The following is an 18,905-nucleotide window of genomic DNA, read 5'->3' as shown; positions in this document are numbered from 1 at the left end:
ACACCTAGCAAGTAAAAACAGGTGTTCATATTCCTTGGAAAAACGCAAACCATTTTGCTACAACTTGTCTCAAAGGAATAACACATTGACCAAGCATGCTTCCATAAACCCTCCGGAAGCCAGCTCTGTATTCGGTTATTTTAATCTTAATAATCTTTCCTGCATATGTATAGGTAGTAAAAAAAAGGGGGGCAGGAAGCACGAGGACAATAGGGATAACTGCTAGTAGAGAAATTATAATAAATGAACTGTAGAGAATATTTTGAAAGAATACAATCATATAGCTTTCATGTTATGCGAAAACACTGGAGCTTGTTTACTGTTCACATGCCTGCTAGCAAGTGAAACAGGGATTCAAAACATTTATGGTTACAACCAGGACTAAAGGGAGAAATGAGCTAATAGGAAGGCACATATGGCAGCCCCTCACCATGATCAATTCCCACCTGGAAACCTATATCCCCACTGTGGACACGTGGATCCAGAATTGGTCTCCACAGTCACTTATGGACTCACTGTTAAGACCGTGTTCATGGAAGACAATCTTACTCGGCTATAAGCGATCGCCAAAGAAGATTCCTATGCATTGCTGTGCCACCATCCCATCTTCTATGTTTAAACAGTTTTATAAATTAATTCTTCTTAGAAGAATCTTACTTAGGAAAACTGAAATAACTTGCCAGCGGCTCTGTTATAATCTAAGGTACTTTGGGAATGCAGAATAAGCTATCTCAAGACACGAAGAATCAAATAAAGATGATATTAATACAGTTATTTAACATTTCATTAATTCTAAAATTAGAGGCTGCAATGTTCAGGGCCTCAAGGCAAGCACCAAAGAGAAGCAAAGTTAAAAAGAATTGTTTGGTTTCAGTTTCAAACTACCTTGGCATATCGAATCTGTAATGCACCAGTTTCCAGCTGCTTGATGCGGGAATCCTGTGTGGAGATTAGGGTGCCATCCTTTCTCCAGAGAATTGTTGGCATTAGAGTGCCTGCAGCCACACAGCTGAGTACTAAAGTACCATCCACAGCGACAGTCTGATTCACAGGACCTTGTCGAATGACAGGGGGAGGCCGGTCGGCAATAACTGGCAGAAGAAACAACAGGGAAGGGAAAAAGTTTTATGCAACTGGAAGCGATTTTCTAATCATCTAAGCAACAGTGGTTGCTTCAAGCTTTACAAGAATCTAAAGATAATTAAATAAGTAATTAAAATAAAGCACATGTAATATTCAGGGGACAATAATATGGTGTTCAACGACAGAATATGTGTTAATATCCAGCAATATTTTTTAAAACAGTTCCCTGCATTTGACTCTTCCTGACATATGCTTGACTCCATCAGCCTTAGAAGAGAAAAAAACTCTGACAAAATTTCCCACCTTCTTTGAAAGATGCCCCTTTCTCTAGTCCAGCCTCCTTCATCTAGATTCTTTTAATGCCATTAATGAGTAAACTTTTTCAATGATCAGCCAGTTGATTTGTTTCTTGATATGTGTGCAAACCAATATCAGATTTCATCAAAATTATTATGCAACACTATCAGTTGGTGGAATCTAGCTCCACTTAAAAAGCTCTATATTTTCTGACTGATGCTACAGCGTTCTTACTGTTTTGGAAGGATACCTTTGAACTGAAATAAATGTCACAATAAAACTTAGCAGGTGCAGTTCGGAGGTCACAAATTCAGCCCAATAAACTTTTTTTTTTGACTAGGAAAAGCCACGTGTCACACGTTTCCCATATAGTGAAGATATTCTGTTTTTCAATACCACATTTTCCTGTCATGTCTAATTAACCAGGATCTGATCCTAGTTTTATATCTAGGTTTTCTTATGCTACATTTTACCACCAGATATCATGAGAAATTGTGGTTTAAGAAACCAGATTATCTGTACCAGAAGATGCATAAGGCACATGAAGGGAGACTGAACTGTGAGAAGAGGAACACGATTTGTTCCTAATCTGATGTCATGGTTTATCAGAAGAATATTGACATCTGAACCACACTTCAGTATTACAGTACAGCTCATTTCAAGACATCCAGATTCATCACACTATGAGTGTTTGATAGTTTGAAAGGTAAATTTAAGTTACAATTGCCTAAGCAAAAACACATTAATCTTATCAAGTAATGTCTCTCCCACATTAAATCATACTTATGTGTAGTGCAATCAAATGCATTTTCACCTTAATAAACACCTTCTATAGTAGAAAGCATATAAACTCAAAATCATGTTGTTACCACGCTAGAGTTACCATTCTGCTACATTATAAGCAATGTTAAAATAAACACCTTACCATCAGTAACCTCCAAGTATGCTTTTGTCGTGATGCTTCCTGCAACATTTAAAGTCTGGCAAATATAATAGCCAACATCAGATCGTTGGACATTTGTAATAGTGAGGTCACCCGTTTGAGAGACAGAAAACCGGCTGGAAGACTGAGGAGGTTGGTATGAAAAAAGCAAGTTCTGGAATATAAGGAGAAAAAGTGGGAAATCAGCAAGTTAGATGGATTAGCCTTCATAGATATATACAACTTTAAATTCAGAATACCCTATATTATGAAGGTTATAGGACCATTTTTCAGATACAAAAGTGATGCTGCAACACAGTTCACTATTCAAGATAGATGTGACTAAACACTGATACTTGGATTTCCATGGGCCACAACAACAAATAATACATTGGTTATAACAACATATCTACGACTGCAACGCTAACCACACTTATTTGGGAATGTCCCATTGAACTTCTTTTTGATTCAATACTCAAGGATATATGCAGCCCCAGTGCTATTTACCAGATGTTTGCAAAGTACAGCTGTGAACATAAGCTTAAAAGTGCCAATATATTTAAGGGAAGGATGGTATTAGGTAGAACCAGTCTAGATAGACCATAGCAAGTGCTTTGTTGCTGCAGTTTGGTAGGGTTTTGATCTAAAGCCATATAGTAGTTCTCTTCATGAGCTGGGGGAGACTGCTATTTTTATATAGGAGAGTGCATGTTATTTTCTTTTTAGACAAATTTTGTGGAGTATATGTCTAGCTTATTATCCATAATTGTCAGTGCTTTTTTTCTTAAAAAAAATGTTTCCTAGCTATATTGAAATACTGCCCCTCAATGAGGCCAAACTTAGATTTCCAAAATGTTTAGGGGTATGTGTACCCCTGCGTCCCCCCCAGAAAAAAAGCACTAATAGTTATATGGAAACTATTCAGATGGAATTCAAATGAGTACTATGTGCTAGGGAGAATGGCCATCAATTTCATTGACCACTGTTAGAAGCAGAATACTGGACTAGAGGAACTGAACCATCTGTCCTGTTTCATGCAAACATGATCAAACATCTCTATCATATACAGGTAACTTGCATCTTATGCTAAGTTTACTTATGTGATTGCACACATAAGGAGGAGAAATAAATAAGTAAATGGAGAAAGGAGGAAACACATTTTCCATTTATTTATTTCCCTCTCTCACTAGCACACTGTTGTGATTGCAGGCTTTCTGTACTTTGGAGAGGCAGCAGGAGGGCCAGGTAAGCAGCCTTCCACCTTGCGCGCGCGGGGGGGGGGGATCACCTCTGGAGGTTCCTGACTTTACATGTTATTTGCATTTATGCATAGACCTCTGGAACAAAACCATCACATATGATACAAGTAAAACCACATGTAATAAGAATGCAAATATATGGATTATAATTTCAAATATATGTCAAGCTCTTTTTCGTAGTATAAACTTACTAAAAACACTAACAAAACGCTGTCTGCTTATTAGTATATGAAATAGTAGACTTCTGGCAGTTGAAAGAAACTACCATTTATTATTATCGTTATTCTCACATTTTTAAAAAACCACCTCTTTGTATTTTGTATTTGTTTTCCTTCTCTTTGCCTTGACATGCATCTAGCTCTTGACACCCAATGGGGTTTTGGACATTCTTGTAGTACAGTAACCTCCCTCCCTGTATCCATGACATACACTGTATGACAAACCACAGATGAAACAAAAAAGAAATTGTGCTACCATAATTGTTCTGAACAGAATTTCACATACACTTGAAATCAAATGCCAGATTCACTTTTCCGTGTCTAACTAAAGTATATTTAAATGCTTCATTTCATAGAGGAGGGCTTTTAGTACTTTTCTCTTCCAATTAAACTTTATATTCCAAACAAATAGGATACACTGTGTTTCATTTCATGCTAAGCACTAACAGATCCTTATCATGGTTCTTTTCCTTCTCATTTTCTTGCTACCCATTGGCACCTGTTCAACAAAGTTGATTTAAAATCCCCCCTCAGCTTGACTGAAAATTCTGTCTCAGGCCACATGCTATATTTTTAAAAAATTAACTGGAATATCTTGAACTGTACACAGTCCTGAAGCATGTAGTACAGCCTACAAAATTCTTGAGAAGCTTCCTGGTTTTTCATCCTGCATGGGACAATATGTGGTTGACAGGGAACAGAGGGGTCTGTGTAAAGCCAGGATGTATATTGAGTTTGCCAAGGAATTAAACACTTTTTACTAGTCCTGACTTTTTACAACAACCAGGAATGTAGGCAGAGCCTACACACATATTTTGAAAAGAATCAAATGAGCACAGCCAGTCATCCAACAGGCATTTGGATGATGTGGGTGCAGGAGAGCATCGGGCACTAGCAGACAAAAACGGGCCTAGATGCTTTGGCAAAGCTTCAGAAAGTTCATTTTACCTGACTTCCTTCTCTTCGCCAAAATATTGCTGGTTGAGGGTTTCCAGTTGCTTCACACTGGAAAGTTACAGTTCTGCCCAGAGCAGCCACCTGGTCACGAGGTTTCACAACAAAATGTGGTGGTTCTGAAAGAAGCGAAGTACAACACAATTACACAATTACACCGTAGCTGAGGTGAATGGTTTTCTGTTAAGGGTCTTGTGCATCACATCTAACACACACAGAAAGGTCCTTTTTAAAATAAAGACTATAGTGCTCAGGTTCAACACTGTTTTAACAAGGGCTGATGTTGGTGGTAAAGTGCTGGTAGGACAAAAGGTTGAAGGCATTTTTACCAGTCACAGCAGAAGAAAAGAAAAATTCCCTCACATCACTGTACTATGTACTCTTAAAGTAAAAACCACAAAATGATTGCAAATTCAGGGGTTAGATACACAAAAGTCATCATCTTTGATTTACTGTAGTTCAGAAGTCATTTAATAGCTTCCATAAGAGGCTTGATTTCTGATGTAGGATGAAATGCTCAGGAAAAAAATTCAATTTAACTCAAAAGCCCTAGGATTGCTACTGAGTAAATTATAACCATTTAAAAATCTTCAATGCAATTACTGAAGAGGAATGAATTTAAAGCAACGGTGAAGCAGAATGCCTCCTTCATTTACATAGGCAAGGGCATGTTCAAACAAAATATATATGTAAATGAAGGCAAATTTGAAACATCTGCTCATCGTGACATTATAAATAGTGCCAGCATTGTCCAAACTGTTTGATTTATACAGACTTAAATGGCCACTTCATCTAGCAGTAAATAGAACGTCAAAAATTATGTCAGTTGCATTAAGCTATGGCAGTTAAGTATATTAGGCACAGTGACTGAACTAGAGTAGAAAATATTCTTTTTAAAACCCTGTTTCAGCTTACCCTCTTATGCTGCAGAAACAATGGCTTAAATGAGATCTTGCTGATTTATATTTTTCAGATCTTTCACTCCTTTACTATTTAAAAGAAGATTTTTTCTCAACCCTTACTGATTGTGATAAGGCATCTCACAATCAAATGTAGGTTGGGCTTTTAAGACCCCCCCCCCATCATTATTTATCCAAAAACACTTTATATTGTTGGTATTTTGTTATAGTTGCCTGTAGCATGAATGTCAAGGAATCACAAAACTTAAATTCTTTTAGGGAAGATATGGGCAGGGTGTTGTTGTTTTTTTAAGTGTATAAATATCTTATACTGTGATGAGATTCACAGAAAACCAGGTTGTCTAAAGTTCAGCATTAGGTAAATGGATTCTAGACTATCAGATTTATGTTAACTATTAAAAGTCTGACTTCTGAAGAACAAAATTGCCTTATGAAGTCTTTTGGTTAGTGCAAGCAAATTAGTTTTCTGTGGATGCCCGAGGAAATCGTGTGGTGGTGGGAAAATATATGATTTTATATTTATAAACTCTTACAAAAGATTATGGAACATGTACTAACAAGGCAAACAAGGATTAGTAATATTGAGGTTTATTGTTTGTGGAGGGTTTTGGGTGTTGGGAATAGTGATGAAAAGTGATGCTAGTCAGTGGAATTTTTGGTCCGCTAAGATAGGAACGATCTACAATGCTCCTCTGTTCACAAAGTTGTACCAGCTTCTCACTAAGAGACTATACACTTTAATGTAGACTACTTTCAAGGCTAAATTGCTGCAATAATGTCAGTGTAGCAATCCCTCTCTTGATAAATATTTGCACATTTGTGTTACGGAACCATACGAATGAAAGAGGGGACGACCACCGAGATATACAGAACTTTATCTGTCCAAAACTTTTTAAACTAACACCAGGAATTTCTCCTCGTGGAGTGAATCATGTTAGCCTGTAACATCAAAAGGAACAAAGAGGCTTGTGATACTTTAAAGTTTAAAAATCTTCTGACAAGGTAGATTCTAAAATGGGGGTCAACAACACAGTGACTTTGGGAACCATGGTGCCTGGAACGGTGGCCATTGGCACTTCCAAGTAGAGGGCAGCCCCAGGCTTCGGAGTGCAGGCTGCTATCTGCAAGCCTAGGGAGCCCGGCGGGAACTCCCGCGGGCTCCCAAGGCTTGCGGATAGCTTCCTGAAGCCTGGAGAGCGAGAGGGGTTGGTGCGCACCTTCATTTTTGGAGGGGGAAAAGTGCATCCTATAGGGCGGAAAATACAGTAAGTGATTTCTGTGAAATGAGCCAGCTTGACTGTTCGCACCTGAGTTTTTATAGCTAATGAATGAAGTCAGAGAATTGATTGATAAGTGATTTGTTTGGACACCAGAAAATACAAATTCCTATGGCCCTAAAGAGCTGCTGTTTTCCCTTCCTTTGTTTTTGTCTTTGGTATCGCCATAGTTTTCCCTTCCTTTATCACTAGCAACCAGGATGCATCTTTCTTGTGGTGGCTTCATCTGAAATCAGGAGCTCCCTATAAGTTACTTTATGTAAATATTACAGCACAATAAATGTGGGTAAATGTTAAAGAATTCCCTCTCCCCCTCCCACAAAAGGCAAATGTGAAATCTTTGCAAATAGATTTAAGCATGCCTACTGCTGTGCAGGAGCTGACGTCCGGCACTCATTAAAAATTCACAGTATTGTTAGCAATACAATTGTACGCAAGTCTACTCAGAGATACCGCAAGTCACTTTGAAAGTGGATGGAGAGAAGTCTCTCTCTCTCTCTCTCTCATAAGCAGAACTCATGAACATCATTTGCTGGATGAAATAAATTGCTTCTTCACACAGCACATAGTTACACCACAGAAGGCAGCAATGGCCACTAACTTGGATGACTTTAAAAGAGAATTTGCCTTTCCATGCACACTTATCTTCTGTTATGATGATACTTTCATTTAGCTTCTTTCATTAAAGCTTTATGTTTAAGTAGTAGTCTGACAAGCATGCAGATGATCATCAGCAACACTTAGGAGCACATTACTAGTTCTCCAAAGCCTGCACTGAATATAATTTAAACAACGTGAATCCAGCATACCTCAAAAGAGGTAGGGGTGTGTGGGTGTGTGTATGTTTTCCTCTGTTCATTTTTAGAATGTGGTGGTGCAATAAAAGAATATGGTAGAATTGCAATTTGGATGCACAGTGATGAAACCATACGACCACTTTCATTCATGTCTGAAAGTATGGATTAATATCCACATTCTCAATTCATTAGCTCGGCTGCCTTTTCTGTTGATGCAATTGCCAACAAATCCATTTAGCAACTATTTATACTACCGCCAAAGCTCCATTAACATTATCCAACAAGTAATTATATCATAATTCAAAGTGCTTTAGCATTTACTGAATTCTGAAGTGCACAGCAATGTATGCTGCAACTATTTCCTTAATTCTCACTTTTGCTATACTTAATGCTGCAGGCACCATAAAGTGGTGGCTATAACTGTTGGAATGGGCCCAGATACACTATGCTGTTATTGTAAGAGCTGCAAAATAATGAAAAATATTTTACTTCATTAGGCTTTAAATTGATCAATTCATTACATTTCATCAACATAACCAAAACCTTAAAAGATGTACAGATATGTTTCAGGCATTACCCTCAGTTATAGTTCAAGCAACATCACAGTGTTGTCACTATTAAAAATACAAATTCTTTATTTCTGCTAGATTTCAAGGCAGCTAGAAGATTAGGCAGTTTTCTCCTAGGGATGGTGCAGGGACAATGAATATGGTTTGCCTCTGCAGTCTGCCTTCAAGCTCGTGGAACATCTTAAATTCCGATTCAAACTTTAGTCAACTAAACTACAATTTTTAAATTTAATAACCCGAACTGTTGTTGTCAATATTAGCACTAAAAAGAAAGGAATGCAAAGTATTTGGTTTTTTAAAAAATCTCTTGAAAAAATAAAGTGTAAGATTTAAAAACAAAATTTTACTCCTTTGATTCATATGCAACATTATTTTTTACTATCAAAGACTTGCACACCTTAGTGCACTTGGAATGTCTCAAGGTGAGAATGGACCAGACGCACAACTTAGAAATAATAAACATAATTAAAACAGATATAAATAAGCAAGCCATTACCTTTGATGCTTGCCATAAAAATTACCCATACTTCATGCAGAATCTGCTCTTTGCAGTCTGTCCAATCAATTATAAGTGAAAGATGGAAGCTGATTTGTTGACGAATATGGAGGGGTATGGATGGAAAGAGGGAGAGATGTTCCATTCACAGGGATAACGATGATTAGAAGATGGCCAATAAAATTTCAACTTACCAGATACAACTACAAACAAAAGAAAAAGAAAAGAAAACATGGAATAAATAAATTGGAACATAAAATGGAACAAAAGTAAAATGAATATGCTTTTAATTCTATACACTGCTTTGTATGGTATTCTTTCAGAAAAGTGGTATAAAAATAATAAAAAATTAAACGTACAGCGATCTTATTGAAATGTAGCTATCTGGAAACACAAAACATATTTAGGATATACAAGAAAACAGCATGAAACAGATGGCTTATTGCATATATTATTCTTTTTTAGCAGTAGAAAAAGCTCAATTCCAAACCTGAAGATGTGAAGTGTAAAGAATGAAGGAGATACAAGAGATGTGCTACAGTGTGAAAAGGATCTATCTGCCTGCTGAGCAGAGTGATGGGATCATATTCAGAGAACCGCCACCCCCAACCTACTCTAACATGTGAGGGGATTGTCCACCACCTACTGCACGCTGGGAAGCAGAATAAAAAGTGTATTATGATGTTCCATTTGCAATGTAATCTAGGAGTAATTTTCATAATCAGCTTCAGTATTCAAGGCGATTATACTCCCTGCAAGCAAAAAGGGATGAACAGCTACTCAATATACCTAGACAGGATTGGTAGGGTAAAAATTACTTAGTTTGCTGGGCAGAGCAAGCCCTTTCCCCTTTCCTCCCTGTTTGAATAGAGCCAAGATAATTCCCTGTCACACATGCATTTGCTGTCCAACTGTACCTTTATTTTTATTAACAAAGAGCACTTCAGTAAGCATACTAATGTGGAAAGCTGGAAATGATATCAGTCCAGAGACCAGTAAAAAATGGTGGTTTTTTATTTGTTTATAAAAGTGTATACTACCCTCTAATAAAATTTCAAGGAATATAACATTAAAAAACACCATTCGGTGTTTCTCCTAAATCAAAATGTAACTTGCTGCACTCTGACTAATTTACCAGAACCACGATGGGACCTAGATGCCCCAGTGTCCCTAATCCAAGCCACAAGTTGCTCCTGCCATATTCATAAGGATATTGATCCAACAGACATTGTTACTTATGCTGCTAAAAAAATACTGTCTACCTTGCAATCTGAATACATTTTTTTAAAAAAATCTGCAGACTGTGTTTCATTTATTGATAAGGAAAACAGAGATCTTCCTTAATTTAATAACAGAAAATTCTAAACAAGTATGCCCACAATCTATGAGGAAGAGAAGAGAGCTCTCTTGCCTGTCATAAATTTCAATTGCAGGGTAGCAGTGTACAAAGGAACCTATCCAATGTATGTGGGCACTCAAACCTTTTTAGTAGGATAGGAAGGAGTATTGTCTTCCTTAATTTGGAGACAGAAAATTGTAAATATGTATGCCTTTGTTAATCAAAGGGGGGGGGTCACTGACAGCATAGTTCACATGTGGCCTCTGCACCAGGTCCATATGATTTGGGGCCCTTCAACTAAAGGAATACCTGCTCCTGCATTTAGCTGCCAGGGTACTGTGTTCATCTGATAACAGATTCTTCTGATTGCCCCCACCATCTGAAGCCAGGCAGGTGAAGACAAGGGTGACAGCATTTTCAAATGTGGTACCCCAAGGAGACTCACCTCGTGCCTAAGGACTTTCCCTTTCCGATACCAGGCAAAGATGCTTTTATTCCACCATACTTTTGAAAGAACCTTTTGAACTATTTTTCCTTTTAGATGTTCTTTTGGAACTTGTATTTATTGTTTTATTACTTTATATGAATACTGCCCTTTCTGCCTTATGTATGGGTGAGGCCTTCATGTTTATTGATTATATTTCATGCAATATGCTTTCCATGTCATGTGGGGGCAGAGGCGAACTTGTGGCTTGCTACCATGCTCATCACACAAAAAAGTCAGCGTTCCATGAGCTCCCAGGGAAACAAATGATATTTAAATATCTATGTATGTTTTTGGACAGCTACTGCTTAATTCAGGGGCAGGGTGGTGGTGGGAAGCTGGGTAAAGTAATGCCTCATCTTTTGTTGGGGTTTGGTTCCAAGGGTTATGTGTATACACACAAATTGTATATAGCCAAACCCCTGGAGTCACTTCACTGTAAGGAATCACTGTAAGGCGGCTGGTGGAGGAGACACAGAGCACTCCCAGAGTTGGTGTGCTGAGTAGGCCTTGCCCAGTAAGCAAGGGTCAGCTTAAAATCTCTTTTCGCACCAGGTTACCCCAAACAAAACTGCTTCAAAATCCTACTGCAAACCTATAAGCAAGTTTACAAAGAATGCTAATGTCACTACAGAAAATGTATGTATACACACATACATATTTTGCATTATATAAACATAAAAAAACTAATGGCATACATTTTTACACAGTCATCTATTATTTCAGTGACTAATTCGAGTGCAGAATAATTAATGTAACATTTGAGTCATAAGTAGTAAATGTCAAGCATTAAGGTTTTTAAGGGATGTTCTGCATATCTCAAGCCCTATGGTGCTCTCATTTTTGTTTTAGCCTTTTAAATAGAGTAAAATTAACTACTGTTAAGCATGAATACACTTCCATAATTAGCTGGTAAACACCTGCAGTATGCTAGTCTCCAATAAAATGCACTAAAAAGAGTAATAATATTCCATCTGCCAAAATTCATTAGTCCAGGGGGGAATGGGTTTGTGCGCAAGTAAACATTAGACAGTACAAGCAGCATAAGAACATGAGAAGAGCTTGCTGGATCAGGCCAGTGGCCCATTGAGTTCAGCATCCTGTTCTCACAGTGGCCAACTATATGCCTGTGGGAAAACTAGGAACAGAGCATGAGCACAGAAGCACTGTTTCCCTTCCTGCAGTTTCCATCAACTGGTATTCAGAAGCATTGTCACCACCACCATGGCTAGTAGACACCGATAGCCCTCTCCTCTGCGAATTTGTCTAACGCGCTTTTAAAGTTTCCTGCATTGCAGGGGATTGGACTAGATGACTACATTTCTATGATTCCTAGGCAGTAGTTTTCAATAGCGTATTAATTTAGTTTTTGTGATTTGGGTTCGAGATCACTGCTCTGAGCTTCTGGAAACACAATATTGAAATAACATAAAAGTCTGGTTATTGATATCATTATCATGTATATGGATATTGTGTTGTCTTATGTTTCTATGTATACAAATTTTCCCCTTAAAATTATTGAGATTGTGTTTAATATATATTATATACTTGGGCTTTTAAAAAATATAAAGCACTTCAAGTTCTACTATTAGTAAGAGGTCTATTGATGACTTAAATAATTCAATAAATAGGTGTTTTTTCCAGGGGGAGGCAACCATCACTACCCCAAAATCTGCTTAACTTTGCTACAACTGAAGGAAGATTTGTATACTGATGACTTGATCAGTTCATATGTAAGGAATTTGTGAAAGTGCCTGAATGTGGAAAAAACAATTCCACCATGCCAAAATGACCCACAAGAATTAGGCAGGGTTACAGGAGGCAATTATCTGGCCTTCCCCCTCTGAAGGAAGCAGTTGACAATAAAACTAAGTAAAATCCTGCCCTCGTTTACTGAGCTTGACAATGTTTTCTTTGTGCAGCAGCTGGAGAAGTGGGGCTGGGTAGAAGCATGACTCTTCATTGTCAACTCATGTGCACTAATTTTAACACCAAGGTGATAGCAGGAGAATGGTGAGTTGGATGAGACGAGGAGAGTGAATTTCTGGCACTGTTAATATTTTGTTGACTAACAACCAAAATATTTTGGGTTGCTTATTTAATAAATTTATATCCCATCAAAGGTGGCAAACATAAAACCCATTGGACATCTGTTTTCCTGAAGGTGGTGGGCTATTGAAGTTACAAGTAGCTAGGCTGTTTGCCTGCTCACTTTAGTACCATTTCTTGCTAGGATTCTTATCCCCTCCATTCTCCTTCTCCCTTACTTAAAGACTGTCATCCTGTGCACATTTATGTGGAAGTGATCCAGGATCTAAAAATGCCAAGTTGGTACTAGTCAGCCCTTGGTATTTTGTTTTGCTGATACTCCCTGGAACGCATCATGACAAGAGACACTGAGAAAGGAATATGTTTTGTCACCAGTTTAATGGACCCTTTGGATTTTCGGATTTTCTCACCCTTACAGTGGTACCTCGGATTAAGAACTTAATTCGTTCTGGAGGTCCGTTCTTAACCTGAAACTGTTCTTAACCTGAGGTACCACTTTAGCTAATGGGGCCTCCTGTTGCCGCTGTGCCGCCACTGCACAATTTCTGTTCTAATCCTGAAGCAAAGTTCTTAACCCGAGGTACTATTTCTGGGCTAGTGGAGTCTGTAACCTGAAGCGTCTGTAACTTGAAGTATCTGTAACCCGAGGTACCACTGTATTCCCTTCAGGCTCTGGAGAAGGGTGTGGAGAATCTCTCCAATTCATACTGAGCCACAGAGAGGCTGAAAATCAGCAATATGTTTAACTGCATTCCAAGGATATCCACAGCTCAGAGTCAAGAGAAATCCCCACCATCCTTACAGAGCTTGTGGAGAAGTTCAAGGGAAATCTGACTCATGCTGAGCCATAAAAGGGATTGCAAAGCACTGAGACATATAATTGGTTTACAAGTTTCTTTGCCACTCGTGTGCAGCTCAGTAAAGCTCCGAGGAAGATAGTGGCCTGTCTTACAATTGGGTTGGGCTTACAGCAGCAACGTACCACTTCCAGACCTCAGCATGACATTATAGGCAAGACTCCACTCACTTAGGGAAGGCAGAGTTTGTGGCCAGCAAAATTGTGTTATTTACTAAGTCCCATTGAACATAGTGGGACAAGATTATAACTAGGATTATGCTGAATGTGATCTTTCACTTGAATTTTAGGATGTGGGGGAAGGAGGGCAAGGTAAGCCTACCGTTTTCATTATTTGCCTCTGCTTTGGCCTTCCACCACTAATTTTGCTACTGTGGTAGGATAAGGCCAATACTATTCCTCCTACATGATTCTAGAACAAGGGGACATTGTCGTATAACAGTGTTCTAAGGTGCATATGTATAAAATGGCAGCCACTGGGAAAAGGGAAAATGTTTACTTCTACATGCTGAAACCACCTCACAAACAAACAACGCTCAAAAAGGTCCAGCAACTGGCCAAGTAATGGGGGGGGGGGCTTTTCAGCAAACATATTTTTGCTTTTCTGAGCAAATGTGTGTGAATTCAGACTGTATGCCTTTTTTGTGCATAACGGTTATTTTTACATTCCTTCCTTCCTTGAGGGTGGTGGTGGTTGTGTCCTTTCAATGACCCATTTCTCACATTTTCAGGCCCTCCACACAGCAGAGAGAAAAGACCATACAGTACTGGATAAACCAGACAAATGAAGATTTCCTTTCCCCACAGAAGGCAGTATCTATTAATCTACATCTTTCCCTGATATTTGTGCAACATTTATTCAGAAACCTTAAATAAGATGGCTCTTTAAGTTTCCTGAGGCAAAATATGTATGCCCATGCCATCTAAATGTGCAATAATTCTTTCAGATTTTAGAAAAGTGACTACCATATTTGATACAGTTTTTCCTAACTGTATGCAACGTCTAGTTTCTAAATAGTTCATTCTCCATTTCCCCCCAAAAGAAGTGTATGTAGACTTTAGATTCCATTGCATTTAGTCTCCTTTTATAAAAAAAGCCTTGCAATTAAGAACAGAGTCAGACTTCAGAGCTGGGTCAGCTTCTCAGGGTACATTTGAATGTGTCATAGCTTTCATTTTATATTACGATATGTGCTACTATCCTGCAAAATAGCCTAAGTATCTAGAATAGGAACTAAAATCTATACATTCATTGCAAAATGAATATTAATATGAAATGTATATTTATTTAGGAAATGTTAATAGTAAAAGTTGCTTATCCTCTTACAAAAAGATAAATTAACACTTCAAAACTATTTTTGGGAGTTATAAATGATCAATTATTGTATAAATGTTTCCCTATTATTGCTACAGTATTTTTTATTTTTATTTTTAAAATTTCCTATTCAGTTTCCATTAAAATTTAATTAGCTTGATCTTTGTCTTCAAATTTGGGCTTTTAAATTAAAACATAATTATATGGTATCTTACCATTAGGCCTTTCACAATGTTATTTGTATAATTCTATGGCACAAATGCCTCCATAATTCTACTCTTTGGCTATGATCTCAGTACACTTACTCAGTAATGAGTTGCAAAGATTCACTTACAAACAAGGGTGTGGTGTGCTCAGGAATTCAAAGTAGTCAACATAGGGATATATTATTGCCTCCTACAATTCTTCTGAGCTCAGCTGGAATTAGTACTGTGAATTTCAAGGGATCCACTCATTTCTCAAATCTCATATTTTAGCTCGTACACCCATAGATCACAATGACTGTGTTTAGAGTTTAACCAATAGTTACATTTTTGGAACTGTGCAAGTGGGTTTTGTTTTTTGTTTTTTAGTATTGATGTACATTCTTTAAAATACCAATCCTTGAATGTGATGAGCATCAGCAGTGAATGTAATTCAATCCTATACTGTAGTAACAGGCTACACCAGGGGTCACCAAACTCTGTAGACTAGCCGGAGCATTTCAATTTTTGATAGGATGCTATAGGTGCTAGTCACAAAATGTTTTAAATGAGGAGCCTGGAATAGCACAACAAGGCTGCCGTGGGGGCATGGCCTAACACAAAATTAAAGGAAAGACAGTCATTGCTAATTCTCGCCTCTACCTCATCCCCCGCCAGAACATCTAATGTTTATATACAGTATGTCTTGCTGATCCCGATTATATAGCTATTTCAGGCACAATAACCCTGTTTTTCCCCAAACCAGCCCTAAACCAAAGCCTAGTCCAGACATGGCCAAACTTGGCCCTCCAGCTGTTTTGGGACTACAATTCCCATCATCCCTTATCACTGGTCCTGTTAGCTAGGGATGATGGGAGTTGTAGTCCCAAAACAACTGGAGGGCCAAGTTTGGCCATGCCTGGCCTAAGCCTACCATCCTATACCCATTTACCTGCGAGTAAGCCCCATTAAACATATACAGCTTACTTCTGAAGTAGACATGTATACTGCTGTACTGTCTGCTAAATGTACAGTGAATAAGTGCCTGGACACCAGCTTCTGCACAGCAGGGTACTTTTTGCAAAGTTTCCACATTTTGCAGTTGCCATTTTGGTTAAACAAGGGCTTGTTTAACCACCCACCCTTATTGTGTAGTACTATTAATAGAAATTAACTTCTAGGGCGTACTTGGTCTCAGACAAATGAATCTTAGGAAAGGTGCTTCCTGGTTGCTAGGGGGGAAAGGAGGGCAAACTATGGAGATTCCATGGATTTCTAGAAAAGAGTGAAGACAGAAAAAGAAGATATAATGCACTCAGTGGAAGGGAGAAATATCATCTCTTTTGGACCCCAGGGATTCCCATTGCCTGGTGTGCAACAAAGTTATACTCACTGGCTAAAAGCACTGATAGCTGGGAGCAGCTTAGACTGGCTGAATTAACAGTAATCTCTTAGGTTACTTGCACATCTTGCTTCATAACTTTCCAGAACCAGAGACTTGCTTTTTTTTAAAAAAAAGTCCAGAGTTTAGGGCCCCCTGGAGAGGTTAATTAATGCATTTCCAAAGGCCATGACACCCTCAGGTCCTAGGTTGATAACCCCAGGGCTACACCATTACAAATACCGATCTCCTAAACTAAGGAATGCCACCTTGCTGGGGGCAGGGAGAAGTATTCCAGGGTGAAACATAATTGTAAAAAGTTTCAAGGAATTACATGTTTCTAAAAAACACTGGCTACAATTCAGTGAATCACTTGTATAGGTTATGGTAGATAAAGAATCTGAAGTGAACAATTCACAGTTAATACTGGGGTTTCCAACAAAGCTCACTGTGCTGCAACTGAGTACAGATTAAGGTGTGCGAAGATTACAGAGAAAAATAATGAGTTTTAAGAGTTCAAGGCTTTTGAGTCCAAAGCAGGGGTTCCCAAAATGTGGTCTGTGGAGCTTCATTCAGATTGTCCATTAAATATGCACATTGATTTTTCTATATTATTCTGTTATTGTTTTTCTCTTCATGTGTATTGTCTGTTTTGGTTATTCAGTTGTTGTTTTTTAATTTCACACTGGATTTTAAATGTATCTTCATTGGCTATAACAGGCAGAAAAATCATTACAAAATGCACCTAAACTATCACCAATTTTCATGTGGTCCTGGGTGGGGGTTGGGAGTTTGGGAACCATTGGTCTACAGCATACTTTTTTACATAGCTGTGCCCCTTGCAGTAAATACATTCTTTGTTCCTTGACAAAAAACATACAAACTGTAGTCTGAAATGTAAAATTTCAAGGAAAGCTATAGATAATAAATTAAATCTGTGGGCAAGACCGGCAATAATTCATTGATCAATGGCTACCAAACAATGAAATCAAGCGTATTCAATAAATCATTAGAGTGAAGTGATTTTTGACCTTTAGTAGTCCTGGTGATACTTAAGAATGATCACCGTAGGCTGAAACAGATACAGTTTCAAAAGAAATGTGGACTAGGGAGCTTTGCATTCAGAAGCTCACATATGGCAGACTACTGCAAGTTGTTTCATCTTTTTTTTCAAGTAAAGATGAACCACAAACTTACTGGAATATTCAGTATGCACTGGCAGGGCCAGAACTTATGAAACCATCATTATCTGGAAAGTTAACATACCGCATAAGAATTTTTGATTGTTTCTCTGTAAGGTTAGAGCCAAAATATATGTAACTTTATCGTTATTAGGGTTATTATTCTCATTTGTTTGGTGCAAACTGTGCTTTAGACACTGTAGAAACAGTGACTAGTCTTGCTACTACAGAACCTTAATGTTCATGTTGATCAATGTGTATGTGATGCTCTTGAAAACCTGGCATGTTTCATGTTTGTGACACTGTGGGTAACTACCATTAGCTCTGCACTATTATAAATGTACATTTTATTTCTATTTAGAATGCTTAGGTCCCATCCTTCAGCCTCAAAATGATCTCAGGACAGATCGCAACAATAAAAATACATCCCAACACAAAAACCAGCAATTATTGAAGCAGAAATATTATACAAATCATTCATTATACAGATTTCTCCATCTGCCCCTCCCCTTCAGCACGGAAATAGAGAAAAACCAAAATGGAGAGATTCACCCATCCCTACACTGCAGCCAAACTGGAGAAACTGGGATATCTTCAGTGAAAGCTGTTGTGGGCTTCTCTCAGCCTCCAAGAGCACTTGTTTAGATGCTGGTACGTTTCCTCCCAGCATAGTGAAGACTGCCACCAGAAGCCCTAGGAAATACAACTCCCAATATGTTTAATCTAGGCTGATTAAGATGGAACTCCATTTCTCAGGTCCTTTGTAGCAGTGGATTCCCTACAGAGGCAATCTTAAGCATTCTAGGAAGAGATTACCAGTATCCACAACTGAGGAGCTCAGGTGTACTACCTGTGGGCACTGTAGTGTGTTTGGATTTCTCTACTTGTTGCCTGCAAAGGCCTAGTGCCAGTTAAAAAAAATACGAATAGAGGACTTTGGCTTTTCTGATGTTTTGGGGAGGGTCTCTGTGTTGCCTATTTTAAAGCTGTATTGCCCATTTCTTAATCTGTTTTATTTGTTTTTAGTGTGTATGTGAACTTTTTCTCTTGTGGTGGGGAGGGGTTGATTCTGAGTACTGTTGGGTTTTCTTAAGCGAAATTGTTATTTTGTAGTGTCCACAACAATTAGGTTTCCAAAAAGGCTACATATCCCTGGTCTACACCTTACACGGAAATCTAGGATCATGGTGAAAACCTATACCAGCCTCTCTGATGACAGCCATTCTTCCCTTTATCAAGGGGAGTGCTAAGAGGAAGCTTCCTCAAGTTTAGTGGTCTTTCCAAGACAAATAATTATGAAGACCATAGGTTGTTTCCTTAACCATC

General features: G+C 38.3%; 1 protein-coding gene across 4 annotated transcripts in view; it reads right to left on the bottom strand.

The window, feature by feature from the left end:
- ROBO1 (roundabout guidance receptor 1) overlaps positions 1–18,905 on the bottom strand; it is a 571,646-nt gene that overhangs the window by 57,651 nt on the left and 495,090 nt on the right. For all 4 annotated transcript variants that reach the window (XM_053386465.1, XM_053386466.1, XM_053386467.1 and 1 more), the window contains 3 exons: positions 4,728–4,852; positions 2,306–2,477; positions 886–1,091 (listed from right to left, as the gene is read on the bottom strand). In XM_053386465.1, coding sequence (XP_053242440.1) covers positions 886–1,091; positions 2,306–2,477; positions 4,728–4,852 — 503 coding nt within the window. The remainder of the gene's footprint in view (positions 1–885; positions 1,092–2,305; positions 2,478–4,727; positions 4,853–18,905) is intronic.

Source organism: Podarcis raffonei, chromosome 4 (genome assembly GCF_027172205.1).
Source record: "Podarcis raffonei isolate rPodRaf1 chromosome 4, rPodRaf1.pri, whole genome shotgun sequence".
In the NCBI taxonomy this organism is placed as follows: domain Eukaryota; kingdom Metazoa; phylum Chordata; class Lepidosauria; order Squamata; family Lacertidae; genus Podarcis; species Podarcis raffonei.
Note: the sequence above shows the minus strand (reverse complement) of the source record. Positions and strands in the feature narration are given on the sequence as shown.